The following is a 22,629-nucleotide window of genomic DNA, read 5'->3' on the forward strand; positions in this document are numbered from 1 at the left end:
TCTGTCTCCTGGTTTTGGCACACATAAGGCTTTTAAAATCGACCAGATACTATATATTGAACACATATTAAGAGACACAAAAAGGGGTTGAAATATCATAAACTGAAACTTGTCAACAGTAATGCCACCCATCAAAGCTTCTATGAATTGAAATGATTGCCTTCTCTGCCAGCTTTGGGACATCAGCATTTGCAGACTTTGTAAATGGTATCTGAATGACTACATATGCAGATACAAGAACCTCCTTATAGGTTTATGCTGTTTCAGATTTCCATCTTTAATGATCTTTTTTTTTTGTTGTTGTAGTGGAATGGAGGCATTTATTACAAGTTTCCACTTAGTTTAAATGATGGACACATTCGAGTTTACCTGCATGGTTATAATGCCATATTTCAAACTAACTTTGGCTTGAAAATTACTTACAACTTTCAAGGCAGTGTCATGGTCAATATCCCTGGAAACTACAGGGACAAAATGTGTGGGATGTGTGGAAACTACAATGAAGATGTAAACGATGACTTCAGACTTCTTGATGGAACTCAAGCCCCTGACCCGAGATCCTTTGGCATGGCATGGACAGTTTCTGTACCTAATCTGGTTTGTGATCATGGGTGTGGTGACCCTGGCAATCCCTGCCCTGTATGTGATGAAAACCAGAAGGAACAGTTCACAAGCAGTGAGTTCTGTGGGCTTCTGAAAGACGCCAACGGTCCCTTGAAAGACTGTCACTCTACCATCAACCCTGAGGGGTTTTTCCATGATTGCATCTATGATCTCTGCATGGATAATGGAAAGAGCCCAATACATTGCAATAACATCCAGATGTACGTCACCTTGTGCCAGGCTGCTGGCATCAATATCACATCCTGGAGAAGTGAATCTTTCTGCCGTAAGTATGAGAAACAGAGCTAAGGCTTGTGGAGTTCAGTGACATTAGATGTGGTTTTCCTGTAGTGTTAAGGTCTGGATTAAAACGTGCTTTTGCTTCACTGGTTTCACGGCTTTGGAACGTTTTACCAGCACCAGTAAGTAAAATGAGACAAATTGTTAAACATTTTGAAAGATGGTTAAATGAACTTAGATAGTAGAGGCTGATGTTGAGGATGAGAGCGCTGGAATAAGGGTGGTATAGGGGAGAGTTGGGCGATTGGCAGGCAGGGGGTTGTGCCTTTTATTGCGAGTTGTATGCTTTATGATGTCTATGTTTTAGTAGAAACTGCTTTTATTGTGTTTCATTGGTTATGCGGTATATAAGCGTAGAAAGTAAATAAATAAATAAATAGGCAGACAAATAAATAAATACCAGAAGAACCAGAAGCTGAAGTAAAGCTGAGTAGTTGGTATGTACGAGCAGACTAAATAGGCAGCATGATGTTTCAATGTTTCTATGAATTACCAGGCTCACCTAGTAACTCGAGGTGGGGTTTAGGTAAGAGTGTAGGAGGTTAGAGGCCACTTTGACATTCTACGTGACACGTACGAACAGAACAGTGGTCTCTTGTGAAGATTTGATGACCTTTGGAGTGAGGAAACTCACTCCAAGATGAGATTTGGGCAATGTTCTCTCCACCTAGCTTGATGTTACCCAGGTAGAGAGTCCATCAAGCTAGGTGGAGAGAACATTGCCAAAATCTCATCTTGGAGTGAGTTTCCTCACTCCAAAGGTCATCAAATCTTCACAAGAGACCACTGTTCTGTTCATAGGTGTCACGTAGAATGTCAAAGTGGCCCCTAACCCCCTACACTCTTACCTAAACCCCACCTCGAGTTACTAGATGGGCCTACCATAGGGATACAAATACCTACCTATGGGAATGACATTATGGCCAGTCAGTCTCTCTCTCTCTCTCCCTCTCTCCAAGGCCCTGGGCCCCTCAAATAGGCCTTACAGGAGACAGCACCCTTTGGGATGAAACCTTACCGCACTCGCACAGCCTAATGCAATTCAAAGAGGTGTTGTTAAAATCGGCATTACAGCTGTGCAATAGCTCTTCGCAGACAGGCTAACCCAGCCCACTTTCCGCCCCTAACTCCTCCTATTTTCTGAATTTGCATCACACCATATGATATGGTGCTATCGCATGCATTAAACACGTTTTCACATGCAGTAAGGGCCTTTCACATGCATTAACGTGGCTTTTTGCATGCGATAAGCTCTTAACGCATGCGAAAATGCCTTATTGCAGTTTGATAAATGACCCCCTAAATGGCTTATGCAGCTATATTTAGCTGGGTGGGCAACAGGAGTTCCGAGGAGAAGCGGAGCTAGCTGGTTAACTTATGTGGCTAACTCTCGTTGGGCCATAGGGCTGTCCTAAAGTTAGCCAGTTAGACAAAACTGGCTAAATTTAAGATAGCCGGGTATATTCAGTGGCGTGACTACACTGCTGAATATATCCTGCTAGCAGGGGCGGATTGCAGGGGATTTTTTCAAAACCAGCCCATGGGGTATCAAACTCACCTCTGTCTGATGCAGGCCCTCATCAAATACAGAATAAAGACACCATAACGTATAAACAGAAATGTGCAGACAAAAACTGAATTGGAAACTGCAACAAGCCAGATCCGTATGCAGTGCAACAATGGATAAACATTAACCATTCCACATAAAACATTGAACAATAAAATCAAGAAATATAAAATATATTAGTAAACCATACTAAACGAATGAATATTTCAAAACAGCTGTTAAATAGAACATCCAATAAATAAAACTCATTGGGAAATGTTTAAAATATTTCCCAAATACCAATAAAATATTTCAAAACAACAGACTCATGAAACAAATAAAACAAGAAAAAAAAATCACCACTCTCCATACCTGAAAATTTTTTATTCTAGTCACCAAAAAATATAAATAAATGTGCAGACAAAAACTGAGCTGGAAACTGCAACAAGTCAGACATTGTATATGAAAACAAAACATTACCATTCCTCATAAAACATAAAACAATAAAACTAAAATAAAAAATACAATAGTAAAAACATAGTAAAAAAATGAACAAATATTTCAAAACAGCTGACAAATAAATAAAAGTTCCAATAATTAAAAACTTGTTTTTAATTTACTGTTTTGAAATATGTTATTGGTGTTTGGAAGATTCATCAAATAACATCCAATAATTAAAAATAAGAAGGGTAAAAATATCTTGTGCTCTCCATACCTAGGAATATTCAATTTCCAGTCATCCTAAGATTGTCATACATTAGTAAGGGAGAGAGGATGCGCAAACTTTCTCCTCTCTCCCACCCACATACACCCTGACAGAAGCAATCTCCTTTTCTTAGACACACACAAAGACAGAAGCATGCTCACACTCACAGAGAAGCACCCTTCCTGTCTTACATATACACCACACACTCACACACACACACAGAAGCACCCTCCCCCTCTCTCTCACACACACACAGAAGCACCCTCCCCCTCTCACACACACACACAGAAGCACCCTCCCCCTCTCTCTCACACACACACAGAAGCACCCTCCCCCTCTCACATACACACACACACAGAAGCACCTTCCCCCTCTCACATACACAACCCCCTACACACAGAAACTCCCTCCACCTCATATTCATACCACACACTAGGGATGTGAATCGTTTTTTGACGATTTAAAAAAATCGTCCGATATTTTTTAAATCATCAAAAATTGTTAGAGTGCGCGATACAATAGAAATTCCTCCGATTTATCGTGAAAAATCGTTAATGGGTTAGTGTCCACTAACAGGAGTTATTTGGGGGGAGGGCAGGAAAACCGGCACACCAAAACAACCCCTAAACCCACCCCAACCCTTTAAAACTAAACCCTTACCTTCCCCCACCCTCCCGAACCCCCCAAAACTTTTTATGAGTACCTGGTGGTCCAGTGGAAGCCCCGGGACCGATCTCCTGCTCTTGGGCCATCGGCGACATTTTGGCTGCCACTAATAAAAATGGCGCCGATGGCCTGATAAAAAAAACAAATAACAAAGAAATCAATGTATTGGTCTTATTTCAAATAGAAAACACTCTATCGCAAAGATACTAATGTAAGACCCTCTATTCACGAGTAAGACATTTCAAAATAGCTTCTCGTTTGCCATAGGGGTCTAATTTGCTTTATTAAATACTGCAAATTTGCTAAATTTTTCTAATTTTCTTTAAAAGAAACCGTACGAAAATTATAAGGGAAATTCCCAATTAGATACTGCATGATTGAAAAGGAATACTTATCCCAAAATAACGATCAAGTCCCATATAGACCCTCATTTGTGGTGTATTGGAGTACACTGTGTGTTTGTGGGTATTTTGTGTGACTGATAAAAAAAAAACCCACAGACGCTTTAAAAATGACCCCTTTGCTTCCCCCACCCTCCCGAACCCCCCAAAACCGTTTTAAAATTACCTGGTGGTCCAGTGGGGGCGCAGGGAGCGATCTCCCACTCTCGGACCGTCGGCTGCCACTAATCAAAATGGCGCCGATGGCCCTTTGCCCTTACCATGTGACAGGGTATCCGTGCCATTGGCCGGATTCTGTCACATGGTAGGAGCACTGGATGGCCGGCGCCATCTTGTGCTTCTACCATGTGACAGGGGCCATTTTTAATACTGGCAGCTGACGGTCCAAGTGCAGGAGGTTGCTCCCGGACCCCTGCTGGACCACCAGGGGCTTTTGGCAAGCCTTAGGGGACCCTCCTGACCCCCACAAGACTTGCTAACTAGCCGAGCTGTACAGTGGGTGAAAATGGAGCCCTGTATTAATAACATAAAGTAAAAACTATGATCAAACTTCTTGAGCACTTAGTACTTGAATGTTTGAGCAGAATATAAAGTCTTTAACCCCTTCCTATATCTGAAGGACAAAGTCTGTGGAGAGAACTACCCGCAGATATTCCAGCTATGTACATAGTTCTGAAAATTGCCTCTATAGGGATGAAATAATAAATAAGCACGGAGGATTGTAAGTTAGTTATGAAGAAGAGAAGGAAAGATGGAATGAAGTGGGGTGCATGGTATTGTAAGAGGCAGGAAACTGGGCAGACTGGTTGGGCCTTACTGTCCTTCCATGTCTCATGCGCAGCTTCAGTGTGTGCAGCTAAACGTCACGCAGCTGGGACGCACTGGTCTACAGAAGCCAAAAGCAGCTGTCAGAAACAGTTTGGGAGTGGGAATGAGTGGGGCAAGCCACGGAATTAAATCTTACTGCCTAGGGGTTCTTTTAGCAATGGGATTTTTTTAGGAAGCCTTTTACAAATGGTTAGAACTGATTGCGGCAACAGGGGAAAATGAATCGTCCAATGTGATAGGGTTTCAGCTTTTAGGGGCAAGGCGCGTCTGGGTAAAGAAACGCCGCTGCCGCATCTCTGCAGTGCTTCTTGTGTTTGTTTTCCTCTGGTGATGCTGCCCTCTTTCTCCCGCTCAGCTCCGCCATGCCCAGAGAACAGCAGCTACAGGAGCTGTGCAGACACCTGCTCCACCGGCTGTGCTGCGCTCTGGGACTTGCAGGACTGCCCGGAGACGTGTGCGGAGGGATGTGAGTGCAACGATGGGTTCCTCTTCAGTGGAGAGAAGTGTGTGCCTATGGAGGAGTGCGGGTGCTACAAGAATGCAAGCACTTACAAGGTGCTCACCTCTCCTTTCTTCCTTTATCTAACTGGTCTGATCTTTCTCTAAGCTCCAGCTTTTCAGTGGGTGGCCGTAAGGGGGCTCTGCCCCTCCAGCTCCTGAATAAGCTTCTTTCCGGATTGGGTAGCAGTATCGCCAGCTCTCAGAAACATGAGTTTGGGGGCAGTTAGGGAGAGGAGTCCATGAGAGACCCCTACTCTCTTATTCCTCCATAACTTTTCTATTCTTTCTCGCCAGGAACCTTACAGTCTCTTCCTATAACCTGATAAGAGCGCGGAGTTATTAATTAGCAACTCAGAGTCTTGTCAGAGGTGTAAAGAGAGAGCCAGTGATGGGCTGCTAATCTCTACACCAGGGCTTCCCAAACCTTTAGCCAATATGACTCCATTTTAGCATTTGAAAATTCAGATGACCCCAAAAGGCAAGCAAGACAAATTATCAGGGGTCCAGTCCCCTTCCAAACAATCACTTCAATCCCCCTCCCCTTCTGATCCTCTCTCTTAACCTCCTCCCTCTCTCTCCCCTCTAATGGCCCCCCCTTACACCCTCCCCAGCCCAACCTCTCTCCTTCACATCCTGCAGCCCTTTCTGCATCCCGCCAGATGGTCCCCTCTCACCCCAACTCCTCCTTATAACCCCAACTGATCTTCTGTCATCCCCTTCCCTGCTCACTCTTATCCCCCTTTATCACCGTCTCTACAACCCTTCTGTCATTTTCCCCCAACCGATCCCCTCTCATCCCCCAGCTCCTCTCGTACCTACTCCAGTCAGTTTTCTGTCATTCTCCCTCTCTCACACTTCACAACCAGCCCCTCTCCAATTGATGCAACCCTCAAACCCCTCCTGCATCTGATCCCTCCCTAACATGCCCTGGGACAGGACCAGTGGCCATATAGTGGATAATAACTGGCGAGGCTGATGACAGGGGCAATATTTTTCTCTCAGGTAGGTTCCGTGATGAGGGGAAAGAGAAGCTGAGGCAACCTGCACCGTCTCATGCACACTCAGCCTTTCCCTCCCCTCACGGCTGGTCCCAGGCCCAGCGATGGATCTGCAAGTGGCAACAGCATTAGCAATGAAAGTCGGCAGGGGCCTGCGAGCCAGTGCACGTTCAGAGCCCCGCCTCACGCAGGGCTTCAGATGAGGATGGTGAAGAGGGGGTGAAGAGAGGGGGAAGTGATAGAGCAAGGAGGATGAGAGAGAGAGAGGCTAGAGTGGAGCTCGGGGGAAAGGAAGAAAAGAGGAACAGAAATGGAGAAGCAAGATACATCAGCTACAGACAAAAAACCGGGCAGAGAGCCAGAGCAGAGGATGAGCAAAAAGAGAGGGAAGCAGGGAAAAAATACAAGCAAAGGTAGGGAAACTTATTTTCTGAAACAAGGTCTTCAAAGCAACATACCCATACGATCACTGAGAACACTGGATACTCATTTATTAATTGTGCCCACAGTGCAGTGAAGTAAAAATGCTCAGCCTAGGGCAAAGGCTGTTAACTGCCCTTTTTATTGTGGAATAAGCAGGCGACAGGTGAAGGCCATATTATTTAAAGAGGGGTACGGATAAAACGTTTACTCATTTATTGTTATATTAATGAATTGTTTTATTTTATGTAATTTTAATTCTTTTACTGTATGTTTATATGAAGTTGTTGATTATGTATGTATTTTTGTAAACCACCCTGGATAAAAAATACTTTTGGAAGTGTGCAGAATATAAGACTGTGCAATAAATACATAAATAAATAAATATTAATTAACTAATCAGTATAAAAAATCTTGGGAAGGGATCCAATTCAAAGCATTCTGGTCCGCATGTATGTCTGACACAGAGAGGATTTAAGTTCTAGAAAAAGCAGAATTTGATTGGTATCTATTTTCCTACCTGGCACATATTCTAGATACCGGTAATTACATTGAGTCACTATTTTTTATATTGATAGAGAATATTTCTTACATATTAGAACATTTCATATCTTTAGACTGGGCTGGTAAAACTTTGAAGGCTACTTCTCTAGATCTCTTTCAAACTGCTCTTACCCTCAACCCAAGTGCTTTTGTCCCTCTGTCCTCTTCTTTCAACTCCCAAGCCCTCTCTCTGTCTCTTCCCCCTACCCAGCCCTCCCTCCCTTGGTTCTCTCTCCCTCGCACAGGTTCTTTCTCTGCTCCATTCTTGATCCTCAGGCCCCCTCCCTACCCCGGGCAGGAGGAGGAGAGAGAGAATTAAAGATTGAGGTGGTGGCATAGGGTTGAAAATAGGGGGAAGTGATGTCCCCCACTACTTGCGCCTAATGCTTGGGCCTGGGCAAGATCATGGCCTTCACCCCTTTCCACCAAACATTACATAAAACATATATGTAGGGCCAGCCTGGTAACAGCAGAGGACATGACTGTGATTCCCGGACTTTGATTCTTCTCCAGGGGTGGTTGGGTCTTGAGATGATGCAAAGGCAAAGCTCACAGCCTCCAAGGAGAGTGCAGTGTCAGCTGTTGATTTTTGGTAATTACTATTGGCCATATTTAGGAACCACAAGTATGAGTTCTGGAGAAAGATCTGTTGCGTGGCCTCCGGCCAAGGGCTATCACTGTGATGACTGGGACACAGTAAGTAAGATGTAAAATAGTGACTACAACCTTGGCTAGTTGCAGGTCAAGGCACATGGTATTGTAACCCAACATAGAAGTTTGTCTCAGTTAAGCTATGGGTCCAGTGGAGCACACAGAACTACCAAGCCAAAACAAGTAGATTATATTTGCTATAAAATAGAATTATTCAATTAAACATGTATCAGCTAACAGAGAAAATGTAATTCAATTATTTTGAATTCTATAAATGATTAATATTGTTCATGCAACACATTAGGTTCCATAACCGGCTGTTTAAAAAAAGATTTTGCTATTGCATTTTACTAAACCAGTTGATTGCAGCAGTATTTAACGAGTCACTTTGATTGCTAAGGACTGACTTTAGAGATTAAATGATTTCTCTTTCTGACACCGCAGCTCCTTGAGAAGTTATGGGCCAGTGACTGTAGGGAGGTGTGTGAGTGCCGCCCTGTTGAAGGCATGATCTGTGAGCCCAGCAGCTGTGATGGTGACAACATATGTGAAATAAGAAACGGCGTTAGAGGATGCTACAGAAAAGGTAACCAAGGAAGTGCTGAAGTCAATGTTCATGTAACCCCTTTTTAGTAGATAAGGTGGATCCTGAGGGGCCATAAAAGAATTCATATCTTGGGGCTAAAGCCAATGTCATCTTCCCCATCTTCTGGTCCCAAAGGTTGGGTTCTTTCTGTTGGGGGGAAAGCTGACCTTCAGGGCCTAGGGCATAGGTTAATTCTCTTCTGTCTGTGTTATTACAGCTCTTTGGTACAGGTAAACTGACAAACGAGACTGGACTCATTGGATGTGTGTTCAAAATAAAGTTTACTGTGATTGATTGTGGAAGAATCTGAGTAAATAATAAAGTGTCCAGTTACATCCAGGTTCTCCAATCACATAAGAGTGCTGATGTGTCCCTCAGGCCAAGAGCTTGGAGCTTTCTAAATGTCCCAGGGCTGGTGGGAAGGTCCTAGGTGTAGATGTCCCTTTCCCCCTCAGTCGGGGAGATCCACAAGTACTTCTCATCTCCAGCCTGTCAGTGCCCTATGTCCCAGGGCTGGTGGGAAGGTCCTAGGTGTAGATGTTCCTTTCCCGCTCAGTACCGGAGATCCACAAGTACTTCTGATCTCTCCAGCCTGTCAGTGCCCTATGTCCCAGGGGTGGAAAGTCTCTTCTCTCCCTTGAATTCCTCTTCCGTTTGAATAGATGCAGACCCTACTGGAAGAAAGGCCTCTACCGGAAACAATTCTTAACGTCCAGCTCTGGGTAAGGAAGGGTGACAGGAAAAATACTTCCTTCCCTTTCATATGGGCAAAACACAAAATTGGAAAAATAAACCCTCCTCGAACAGGCGACGTGGTACCCAGCTCCTTCCTGACCACCTGGGCAAGGGATACAGCCTGCCAGGAAGAAACAGGTCAAAGACTGCAAAATTAAAAATAAAACTGGGAAAAATCTCCCTGTCATTCTCTAATCCCACCAGTCCACAAACAGGGAACTGGCAGGGCATTACCTCATCCTTCCTTTGCTAGGCAAGGACCTAACATGGAGATCCTACTCCTTCTAAAAGAAACCCTGTCTACACTGCCACACTCTGCCCTAGGCGAGCCCCCCCCCCCCCGGAACTCTCCATCCCAGCAGTCCTCTGGGGGAGCCGCTGTATCTAATGGTACGTCCCTTTGCAACACTCAAACCCAACGGCTGGGAACTAGACGGGGGGGGGGGGGGGGGGGGGGGGGGGGGCTCTATATTGGGAAATGGAGTGTGTTCTTTTTCTGTACCACTATTTTTAAAGTTCATTTTCTTGAAAGTTTGAAGTATAGTATTCAGAAATGCCATGTTGGCCTATGATTCTGTGAAAAGGTCTGTGAAGGATGCAGCAGCAGCAGTTCAGCGAGAGGCAATCTGCCCTCTGAGTCACTCTGGGTGCAAAGACTATGGGGAATTTTTATCCCTGGGCTTTGCACCAATTCTCAAAGCAAAAGTACAGATGGGGAGTATAGAGCGCATGCACATACTGGCATCTGCTGTAGGGGGTGTGCATTCATTTGCAACGTATTGGCAATCCGCAACATATATGTCCATATTCGTTGTATTCATGGGGTCGCAAAATGTATCGCGATTCCCCATGAATATAACATATTATCTGTTCCATATGTTTGGCGCCGCATGCTTTTCTTAGCGGCCATTCAAAATTGGAGAAGCCATTTGGGTGTATCCATAGCCAAATGCCAGCCCTTTCCTGTGAGTCATCAGTGACCTCAAGCCCTGTCAGAGTGGGTCGGACAGGTTGGCAAGGAGACCAGAATGAAATGTATCAGCGAAAAGAATGTTTGCAATGCAGCCAAATGCGTTCTCACTCCGTGGTCGGTGACGCTTTTCCCGATGACCCAGCACCATGTATACTTAAGCATGTGGCGTGCCACGCACTTTCTTTGCAGGGGTGATCTGGGGAGGCTGGGAGGTGGTCTGCCTCTGTGGAAGGTGGCTGCACTCAGAGCTAGTCTGAGTTCTCAAATCTGTATTCAATTGCTAGCTAGGCTAGTTACTTAGATAGAAAAAGATATTTGTTCTTCATTTGGCTGCAGTGCCAGCTAGCCCTGTTTTTTTTTAAGCACTTTTTTTAGTTGATCTGAGACGGTCTCTCTGTGCCATGGAGAGAAGCTGCTAGCTAGTTTGCTAGAATTTCCATTGAAAAATATGTTTCATAGATTTTCCTGCTGTGCCAATTCCAGCTTTTTTGCTAACTGCATTTTTTTAATTGAACTCAGTGCCAGTGGGCACTGGATAGTTTTGGGTAGTTTTGCAGACTCAAGTATATTGGGACAGTGGGTGTTTGAAGCCAAATCCCCAGTGGGCCTCTTATGTAGTTACAAGCTCGGTGTGTGCACACACATTACATTAGTGCATATCAAGGCACTGTGCCTGTGGGCAGCCACTAGGCACTAGGCAGTGACATTAAATCCATAATGTCAGGGAAAGCTAGATGTGGTGGATTGGGACTGGCAGAGGAGGCACTTCAAAAGGCACTAGTGTCAGTCCCCCATTAAAGTTAAAAAGGGACCTGTTGCAATCTAAACTCTTTGAAGGGGCAGGCAGTTCCATCCAGAAAAAAATGAAATCTAAACATGATGCATCGCCACCACCTGTTTCTGACCCTGTAGTTTAGGAGGTGAGGGAAGGGGAGGCTGATTCATGCAAGACAAAATGGCAACACTCAAAAGCAGCAGTGGGACAGCAGTCTTGACTTAACATTGACAATGTAGCGCAGGCACTGTTTGCTTCTGATTCCGATGAAGAATCATCTTGTGTGGGATTCTCATCAGAAATGGAAGAAGTAATAGCTGACGAAGTTTTAGGAGGATTAGTTAGTCCTGTCTTAGCCTCCACTTCAGTGCAGCAGGGGAGAGATGAAACTGATGATGATGAGGAGGAGGAAGAGCAGTCAGCGCAGGCACAGAGTTTGAGTGAGGCCCCTGGCATTGCTTCTCAGGGTGCACCCACTACCTCAGCTCCAGTGCCAGCATCCACCCCCAAGGCTATACAGAAGGAAGGATCATGAAAGACATCTGCGATCTGGAGCCACTTTCAAGTGACAGAGGACCCGTATTTTGCTCAGTGTAATTACTGTGGCAGGGCTATTAGCAGAAGCAAGCAAATGGGACATCTATCTAATTTTGGCATGACACATCATATGAAGAGGCAATACCCAAGTACTGCCATCTGGGGATGGTCGCAGTACCAGTCAGGGGACCTCTTCCAAGCAGCGTAAAGTGGTTGAAAAGGAGCAGAGTCACTCCCATGCCCACAGCCCCTTCTAGCAGTCAGGTGGCAGGCCCGCAACCCCCTGCCATGTGGCAGAAGTGACAACCCACCATGGAGGAAATGGGGTGGAGTGCTGTAATGCTGTCCCAGGGTAGGAGGCAGGCAGCCTCAAAAGTTGTAACCAGGAGCATTGGGGAAATGATTGCCCTTGATGACCAGCCCTTGCAGATAGTGGAGAATGTGGGTTTCAAGCATTTTCTGAAGGTCGTAGTTCCAAATTACAAAGTCCCCTCCAGAACCACATTTAGCAGAAAGGTCATTCCCAGCCTGTACAAGCAGTGTCACAGTCGCATCCAAGCGCTACTAGCTAAGGCAGAGGGGAGTGTGTATTTCACCTGCGATATCTGGACTGCCAGGAATGCTGCACACATTTACCTCTCCCTGACAGCACACTGGTGGGACTTGGCTGAGGCAGGGGCAGGCAGCAGCTCTATTACTGAACAAGTATCAGGGTGGAGGTGGGCTTTACTGCACACCCACCTGACGGACCAGGCCCATACTGCAGCCACTATTCTAGCATGCATCAGACAGATGCTGGAGGGCTGGCAACTACACCAGTGAGAAAGGAATCCTCAGGCAGGGTTCTTTGTCACAGACAATGGTCAAACATGGTTAAGGCAATAACCAATGGGCGCTTTAAGAACATCTGATGTTTTGCACACACTCTGCACCTGGTAGTGAAGTCAGCTCTGGGCTTGGAGTCCAATGACCAAGAGAATGAATACCTGCATAGCTTCATTCAGAAGTGCAGGAACATAGCAGCACACTTCCACAGAAGTGTGAAGGCAGGGCAGGTTCTCCGACAAACGTAGACTGATCTGGACATGCCTCACAAGCGTCTCATTCAAGACATTGCCACCCGGTGGAATTCCACCTTTATGATGCTGCAGAGGTTAGTGGAGCGCCATAGGCAGAGACAGATTAGGCGTGAAGCAGAGGAGGAAACAGCGGGCACTTCAGAGAGTTGTGCTAGCCCAAGTAGGAGCAGCACTGTGTCAGCAACAGCTAATACCTTGTACCTCCTCCACTTCAGAATTCCAAAGGCATGCTGCCCATAAAGATTCATCTTTTGAGCTATGAGCTAGAGAGAAAGCAGCTGGCATGAGTGACTCTCAGCCCACCCAAGCTGTCCACTGGGTATTCAAAAATAATCTCCAGCTGAGTTCTTGCTTCACAAATGGCAGTCTCTATTGCTCTAAAAGTATCCTCTGTTGAATTATCTTTCAGAAATGAAAAAGATGCCATTTTCTTTTGGCAGTGAACCAGTTCAGGAAGAAGTGACAGGTCAAACCACAACATACCTGTACAAAGGAAATCATCGAATGCTATGCCTGTCTGTCCAGGCCTTATGTCCCTATGTGGGCTTGACCTCTATCCTAGAATGCTGTGCCTGTCCGTCTAGGCCTTATTCCCTACGTGTGCTTGACCTCTGTCCTCGAATGCTGTGCCTGCCTGTCCATCCAGGCCTTATGTCCCTACGAGGGCTTGACCTGTGTCCTCGAATGCTGTGCCTGTTCATCCAGGCCTTAAGTCCCTACAAGGGCTTGACCTCTGTCCTCGAATGCTGTACCTGCCTGTCCGCCCAGGCCTTATGTCTCTACAAAGGTTTGACCTCTGTCCTTGAATGCTGTGCCTGTCCGTCTAAGCCTTATGTCCCTACGTGGGCTTGACCTCTACCCTCGAATGCTGTTCCTGTCCATCTGGGCCTTATGTCCCTACAAGGGTTTGACCTCTGTCCTCGAAAGCTGTGCCTGTCCGCCCAGGCCTTATGTCCCTATGTGGGCTTGACCTCTGTCCTCGAATGCTTTGCCTGTCCATCCAGGCCTTATGTCCCTATGTGGGCTTGACCTCTGTCCTCGAATGCTGTGCCTGTCCATCCAGTCCTTATGTCCCTACGAGGGCTTGACCTCTGTCCTTGAATGCTGTTCCTGTCTGTCCAGGCCTTATGTCCCTACGAGGCAAGATTGCGCCGGCTGTCCATTGCTCCTACCATGTGACAGGAGCTGACCAATGGCACCGGTAACCCCTGTGACATAGTAAGGGCAAAAGCTATCGGCGCCATTTTGAATACCGGCAGCCGACGGTCCGAGTGCAGAAGATCGCTCCAGGACCCCCGCTGGACCACCAGGGACTTTTGTAAAGTCTTGGGGGGGGTCATAAGGGTGGGGTTTTTATTCGTTAGTGATACGTTGCATTTGTTGCATTCGTGGGGGCAACGAATAGGGACCTATACGTTTTGGATTGCGCATTCGTTCAAAACGAATACACATCCCTACTGACTACCACTATCTCTGTGACCACTTTGCACTCTATATCACACAGTTCCAGGGAAGCCAAAATTACTACCACAGAAAGAAACCAAGAATCACAAAAGGATCCATCCTTTCCCTAGTAAGTCACACTTGGGTAAAACTCAATGAAAACACTGGGTCTGTAGTTGGTTTTCAAATAAAAGATAACCTTTACTTTAACTTAAAAAAATTGGATCCAAGACAAGATTACAAAGATAAAAATCAGCAAGCATAAAATTATTAATAAAATGCAAATGGTTTATCTGTCCATCCTTATTCTGTTCACTTCCATTCTTGCTCTTGCATCTTATCCTGACTGAGCAAGAACTTGTCTAGAAAAATATCCCCAAGCAAAATATCCAAAAGAGGGTTCCAACACTTCAACTGGAAGTCAACTATCAACAACACAAGTCTCTTGAGTTAGTGGCTCAAAAGTCTACATCCTTCTCTTCATCCAATCTGTTTACTAGTCAAATGGGTCAATATATCTCAGGAAGGGGTTAAAATCTTGGCTTTTTTTTCCAGAATTTATGATATCTGAATAATCTTAATTCTCTTTTCAACTTTTTAAACATGACTGAACTGCTTTTAGCTTTTTAAAATATTATTAATTCTTTTTAGGATAATTTATGTATAGCTTTATTTTGTATAATTTTAATATTTCTAAGTTAATTATTGTTTTAAGGTTATTATGTAACTAATATGTAACTATTATATTTATTCTCTACGTATTGGAAACATTTTCTTTTTATGTACATTGCTTTGATTTACTGTTCAGAAAGGCAATTTATCAAATGTTATAAACTAAATTAAACTAAACCCAGTCCTTTGGGATAAGATAAAATAAGAAATTGCCATACTGGGTCAGACCAAGGGTCCATCAAGCCCAGCATCCTGTTTCCAACAGTGGCCAATCCAGGCCATAAGAACCTGTCAAATACCAAAAAATTAAGTAGATCCCATGCTTCTAATGCTGGCAACAAGCAGTGACTATTCCCTAAGTCAACTTGATTAATAGCAGTTAATGGACTTCTCCTCCAGGAACTCATTAAAAAACCCCCAGCTATACTAACCCCCCTAACCACATCCTCTGGCAACAAATTCCAGAGCTTAATTGTACATTGAGTGAATCCTCTGTCAGAGCTCTCTGCTACAACGGCAAGGGAGAAGAAAAAGGGTTCGCACTCAAAAAGCGGGGAGTAGCTGGCTTGTTACGGCGGTTACTACCCCAAACCAAATGTGCCTGATACTTCACTTTCCATGCATATCCAGCATGGTTCTCTGCTTCATCGGCATGGGAGAAAGACTGATACTTCACTTTCAATGCATATACAGCATAGCTCTCTGCTTCAATGACAGGGGAGAAGAATAACTGATACTTCACACATCCAGCAGAGCTCTCTGCTACAACGGCAAGGGAGAAGAAAAAGGGTTCGCACTCAAAAGCGGGGAGTAGCTGGCTTGTTACGGCGGTTACTACCCCAAACCAAATGTGCCTGATACTTCACTTTCCATGCATATCCAGCATAGCTCTCTGCTTCAACGGCAGGGGGAAAAAAAAACAAAAAACAAAACAAACACAAAAACAAAAAACTGATGCTTCACGCATATCCTGCATAGCTTCAACGACAGGGGTGAAGAAAAAAAGGATTCGCAATCACAAAGCGAGGAGTAGCTGGCTTGTTACAGCGGTTACTACCCCAAACCAAATGTGCCTGATACTTCACTTTCAATGCATATCCAGCATGGCTCTCTGCTTCAACGGCAGGGGAGAAGAAAAAAAACCCAACAAGGGCTGTACAACATAGTATGGGTAAAACAAATAAGCATGGGTGTAGCTTGCTTATCGCGGCGGTTACTGCCCCTACTACCCCTAACTAATCAAGCTAGATATTTCACTTGGATGCAGCTCCATCACTGCTCTCTACATTAATGGTGGGGGTGGAAGGGGAATAGAACAAGGAGCTAAGAGAAACAGATAAGAATGAGAGAAAAAATGTGTGAGGCTTGCTGGGCAGACTGGATGGGCCATTCAGTCTTCTTCTGCCGTCATTTCTATGTTTCTATGTTTCTATGTTTGTTTGTTTATTCAAAATAAAAAATGTTTGAATTAAGAATTTTCTCCGATTAATTTTAAATGTGCTACTTGCTTATTTCATGGAGTGCCCCCTAGTCCTTCTATTATCTGAAAGAGTAAATAACCGATTCACATTTACCCGTTCTACAGCTCTATCATATCCCCCGTCAGCCGTCTCTTCTCCAAGCTGAAAAGTCCTAACCTCTTTAGTCTTTCCTCATAGGGGAGCTGTTCCATTCCCCTTATCATTTTGGTTGCCCTTCTCTGTACCTTCTCCATCGCAATTATATCTTTTTTGAGATGTGGCGACCAGAATTGTACACAGTATTCAAGGTGCGGTCTCACCATGGAGCGATACAGAGGCATTATGACATTTTCCGTTTTATTTACCATTCCCTTCCAGGGGTATGCTGGGGGTATGCCCTTCCCTCAGACAATGGTTAGTCAAAATCCAAAAATCTTCTAAAACATCTTTCTTAATACTTCTTCGCCAAATGCTTGAAATGCCTTCCGTGATATGGGGGAAATCTCCTGCTCTTCAATCCTCTCTCTCTTGAAATCCTGGGGAAAGTTTCTGCTCCTCACTCTCCATCTCCTATCCTGCAGCTTTGAGATCCTGGTGGAATCTCTAGCAGTGACTCCTATCTTTTCCTGTCGCCTTCCCACTAACCCTGCTCCTAACCCACTAACCCCCTGAAGCACGGAGCATGCTTCAGCACTCGGTATTCCTCCAAAAAGCCCATCCACCAAAAATGATCAAAACCCTTTCTATTGTCTCTAGACAGAAAAAAACCATACAGGGATTATGTTAGTGACTGGTCTAGCCCTAGAGACAGCATTTCAGAACACGAGGCTGGAACACTGATGTCTGTTTCTCTGAGCTCTTTCCATGCAGTTAAGCAGACAGCAAGCCTGAGAATCCCTATACTGAAGTGCATTTGCACAGTCCCTTCCTTTCGTGCATGTCGTAGGTAGAAAGCCCTCTTTAAGGATGGACTAAAAAATGTACAAAACACCTAAAGAAAAGTCTCTTGCAAGGCTTTCAAATAGGGTTTACCTTAACCTTGGCTTTCATTTTCTACAATGTCTGGCAAGGAAGAATTATGGAAAGACAAAACATTGCAAAAGAACACTGTGGGTCATTTGTCTGAGCCTTGAATTTAACCCTTAGGGGCCCAGCACTTTGTCCACGAGTTTCTGCACAAGGACGATTTTGTGGAATTTTTACTGTTATGGAAATTGCGGGAAATTGTGGTTTTGGGCAACGCGTGCTGTTTCACAATTGTACAAACTGACTTGCCGGCTTTTTTCAGGGTTTATCTGTCCATTTTTTCTTGATCTTTACATTTTGGGCATAATACTTTAGAAATACGTTCTTGGGGCTTCCTTGATGTTGGAGGGAGGTGGCGGTGCCTCTGTGACAGTCCTACATGCTATTGTGGAAGTGATCTGGGTTCAGTCCTGAAACTTGGCCTTCAAGACCCGCAAATCAGTCTGATTTTCAGGATTTACACAATGAATGTGCATGAGGTATATATGCATACACTGGTTTGAGAAGTAGATTTCCGAACCCTTCCTGCTCTAGAGGCAATATTCACAGCCCCTGGGGCAAGGAGTCTCAATCATTACACCACCTAGTGGTGAGATTCAGGGTGCATGCAAACCAGGTCCTGGAGAATGCCATGGTCTGTAGCCTAGGTCCAAGAACCGTCACTGCATTTGGCAGAGTGGGATATGTTAAAAATGGTGAAAAACCTTGGGTAACAGCAAATACCCAGTGGAGGCTGGTTTCGGTTGTGCTGGAATCCTAAAGGAGAAGGAAAAAAATTCTTTGCGGGGGAGAATTAAATTCATGCATCCCTCTACTTCAATATAGTAGCGCAGTTTATTGCCATTCAATGTTCCCTCTACGGTGCATGAGAGACTACGGCTACTGCCATCTTAGCATCATCAGGCACGCTGCACGTTATCTTGTGGTTTAAAGCGCATGGGGTCTTGTCGTCTGCAGGGACTGCTGGCCCAAAAACGTTTATATGAAAGGACTGCTGGCAGCAGAAAAATTGGTTGTGGTCTCCTAGCCCCCTTAGAGAGAACATTGTTGCTCTTTCTCTGAATGAGAACGCATGCTACACAGAGCAAGGAGACCTGGAGCCACTGGTTTACACAGTGACCTCGTCAGTGATGTGGGATTTTCATGAGCGATACATTCACTAGAAAGGGAAAGTTTGAAGAGGCATTTTTTTTTAGCAGGGCTGGGTGTAGCAAGCTGTGTGTGTTCTGTTTCTTGTTCATTGGAACTCTTCCAATCTATAGCATGGAAATAAAGATTAACAATATTGGGCTGACTTAATACATTTCTTGACCAGCTTTTGAGAGCTAGTATTCTCTTCTACGCAGGGCTGGGTTTAAGGTTTTGGCACCCATGGCACCACCCCTTGGAAGCTCTGCTGACACATTAACCCTTCGGTTACCATTCAAAGTTGATGTTTCCTCTTCTTCAATACTTTCTGCACTACATATTTACTCTCTCTCCCTTCCCTGCCCTGTTAATTGTACTTTCAATCTTTTAGTTACAATGTAAACCGGTATGATGTTTGCATACTAATACCGGTATATAAAAGTTTTAAATAAATACATAAATAAATAAATAAAGCAAACAGAAGTAGGGTCCTCTTTGGCCATGGATATTTGGCCCCTTCAAAATTTGATGTTCTAGGCAATTGCCTATGTTGCATAGGCCTAAATCCGTGTCTGCTTGTGCAGGTCAGAATAAAATGAGCACAAGATGACCTCATCAGAAAATGTAAAAGAATTATGGAAGGCATTCCAATGCTAGTGTGAAAGGCAAGGGGGATGGACGGAGTTCATCTCTGTGTAGCACCTTATTCTGGGTCGTCTCTTAGTGGCTAAGTAGGTAACAGCACCTTATCTGCTCATATCTGAATGTATGTGTGTGTGTGTTGTGTAAATATATATTTGTTACAGCATCTCAATTCCTGTGACCCAAACCATTTCCAGAAGGCATGCAATGCCATTAGTTACTCTGCTGTGTTTAGAATATGTTTATTTGTTGTATGCTGGTCTAGCTATAATTAATGACCTGATTTTTAAGGCTTGTCTCTCATTCTGTGTCTATGGAAAAAGACCTTGATGAATCAGGCCACGAGAGTTATCTCTTTGTGGAGACTACTCTTTACCCTGATGAGTTCACCTAGAATAGCAGGCATTATGAAGAAGCGATAAACTATTCGCTGTGTTATTTGTTGCAGAATTCACCAGCATTTGCTGGGCCTCAGGAGACCCCCATTACAGGTCGTTCGATGGCCGCACCTTTAACTTCCAAGGGACCTGCACGTACACAATTGCTAAGACCCTTAGCTCCAGCAGTGATCTTCCATCCTTTAATATTGAGGCCAAGAATGAGAACAGAGGATCCACGCAGGCGTCTTACATCAGCTACGTATCAGTGCAATCTTATGGATATAACATCAGCATAAGGGCCGGGAACTACGGACGGGTAATGGTAAGCATCCCAGAAATCCCTATCTGGGACCTTCATTTCCAGTTTTCATTTTGAGATTTTATCAGCGTTTATTATAACAAACTGACAAAATAGGAGGAAATCAGTGAAATAAACGACTCATGTTTTCCCATTTTTGTTCATTATAATTTAATTTCCCAGGGAAAACAAACACTGAAAGCGAAAGTCCCTAGACAGGAGATATCACAGACTCTGGAAATGATGTAGATCTGAAATACAAAACAGTGCATCTGCTCTGTGCAATTACAGTTCCGCTGCAGAATAGTTTGACACCAATTATGTGTCTACTCTGTATATTTATGCACTAGACAGTGTGAATTTGTTAAGGGTGTGCACAGAACTTTTTTTTCATTTTTTCGTTTCATTTTCTTTTCATTAAAAAAAAAAAAAGTAACAAAAATCAAAACAAAGCAAAATGTCTGTCCTGTCTTAATAAAACACCTCTGGGCACTAGGGGAATCATTTTACCAAACATTTCCTTTTGCTTCTGCCCTGCCAGTATCACAATTAAAAATGGTGCTAGAGGATTAAAGCTGGTGAGGTTTTACATTGCTTCTGCATAAAATGGCACTAGCCTGGGCTATTTTGTACAACAAAATTAACATTGGTGCTGGCAGCTGGAATGATAAAAAATAATGTATTGCAGTAAAAGTAGTAAATATAGAACAGTTTGTATGCAGTATAATTACAGTCTAACCACGGTGCAGCTGTATGTACTTAGTCAGAGCTGCACTAGTTTTTTTGCTGCTCTGTTTGCAACCCCCTTCTGTATTTTTAATGCTTAATTTTTCCAATAACCAACATATAATAGAAACAGTCTCTGTCTCTCTCATATTCTCAGTATCACTTTTGCTCAGTCTCATTCTCACATTCTGTCCCTCATACTCTGCAGTCTCTGTCTCTGTCTTGGGCACCCCTTCCCCACTGAAAACCCCCCAAATCCTTTCAGCATCCAAACTTTAAAAATTGATACCACAAGAAGCCAGACTGCATATAGTCCAACAATGGAAAAACAGAAACATTACCATTCCTCATAAAACATCAAACAATAAAATAAAAATATATAAAATATCAGCAATTGTAAGAACATAAGAACATGCCATACTGGGTCAGACCAAGGATCCATGAAGCCCAGCATCCTGTTTCCAACAGTGGCCAATCCAGGCCACAAGAACCTGGCAATTACCCAAACACTAAGAAGATCCCATGCTACTGATGCAATTAATAGCAGTGGCTATTCCCTAAGTAAACTTGATTAATAGCCATTAATGGACTTCTCCTCCAAGAACTTATCCAAACCTTTTTTGAAACCAGCTACACTAACTGCACTAACCACATCCTCTGGCAACAAATTCCAGAGCTTAATTGTGCGTTCAGTGAAAAAGAATTTTCTCTGATTGTTTTAAATGTGCCACATGCTAACTTCATGGAGTGCCCCCTAGTCCTCCTATTATTCGAAATAATAATATCGAAATAATCGATTCACATTTACCCGTTCTAGACCTCTCATGATTTTAAACACCTCTATCATATCCCCGCTCAGCCATCTCTTCTCCAAGCTGAAAAGTCCTAACCTCTTCAGCCTTTCCTCATAGGGGAGCTGTTCCATCCTCTTTATCATTTTGGTCTCCCTTCTCTGTACCTTTTCCATTTCAACTTTTTTGAGATGTGGCGACCAGAATTGTACACAGTATTCAAGGTGAAGTCTCACCATGGAGAGATACAGAGGCATTATGACATTTTTCGTTTTATTCACCATTCCCTTTCTAATAATTCCCAACATTCTGTTTGCTTTTTTGACTGCCGCAGCACACTGAGCCGACAATTTCAATGTGTTATCCACTATGACACCTAGATCTCTTTCCTGGGTGGTAGCTCCTAATATGGAACCCAACATCATGTAACTATAGCATGAGTTATTTTTCCCTATATGCATCACCTTGCACTTATCCACATTAAATTTCATCAGTCATTTGGATGCCCAATTTTCCAGTCTCACAAGGTCTTCCTGCAATTTATCACAATCTGCTTGTGATTTAACTACTCTGAATAATTTTGTATCATCTGCAAAGTTGATTACCTCACTCATTATATTCCTTTCCAGATCATTTATAAATATATTGAAAAGTAAGGGTCCCAATACAGATCCCTGAGGCACTCCACTGCCCACTCCCTTCCACTGAGAAAATTGTCCATTTAATCCTACTCTCTGTTTCCTGTCTTTTAACTAATTTGTAATCCATGAAAGGACATCGCCACCTATCCCAATACTTTTTACTTTTCCTAGAAGCCTCTCATGAGGAACTTTGTCAAACGCCTTCTGAAAATCCAAGTATACTACATCTACTGGTTCACCTTTATCCACATGTTTATTAACCCCTTCAAAAAAATGAAGCAGATTTGCTAGGCAAGACTTGCCCTGGGTAAAGCCATGCTGACTTTGTTCCATTAAACCATGTCTTTCTATATGTTCTCTGATTTTGACCTTTAGAATATTTTGAACTATTTTTCCTGGCACTGAAGTCAGGCTAACCGGTCTGTAGTTTCCCGGATCACCCCTGGAGCCCTTTTTAAATATTGGGGTTACATTGGCCACCCTCCAGTCTTCAGGTACAATGGATGATTTTAATGATAAGTTACAAATGTTTACTAATAGGTCTGAAATTTCATTTTTTAGTTCCTTCAGAACT

At 43.8% G+C, this 22,629-nt stretch overlaps 1 protein-coding gene across 1 annotated transcript in view; it reads left to right on the forward strand.

Annotated features, from left to right (window-relative positions):
* Window positions 1–22,629, forward strand: part of LOC115075931 (IgGFc-binding protein-like) — a 145,246-nt gene that overhangs the window by 30,711 nt on the left and 91,906 nt on the right. The window contains exons 9-12 of the mRNA XM_029576899.1: window positions 307–889; window positions 5,406–5,605; window positions 8,608–8,749; window positions 19,668–19,921. Coding sequence (XP_029432759.1) covers window positions 307–889; window positions 5,406–5,605; window positions 8,608–8,749; window positions 19,668–19,921 — 1,179 coding nt within the window. The remainder of the gene's footprint in view (window positions 1–306; window positions 890–5,405; window positions 5,606–8,607; window positions 8,750–19,667; window positions 19,922–22,629) is intronic.

Source organism: Rhinatrema bivittatum, chromosome 14 (assembly GCF_901001135.1).
Source record: "Rhinatrema bivittatum chromosome 14, aRhiBiv1.1, whole genome shotgun sequence".
In the NCBI taxonomy this organism is placed as follows: Eukaryota; Metazoa; Chordata; class Amphibia; order Gymnophiona; family Rhinatrematidae; genus Rhinatrema; species Rhinatrema bivittatum.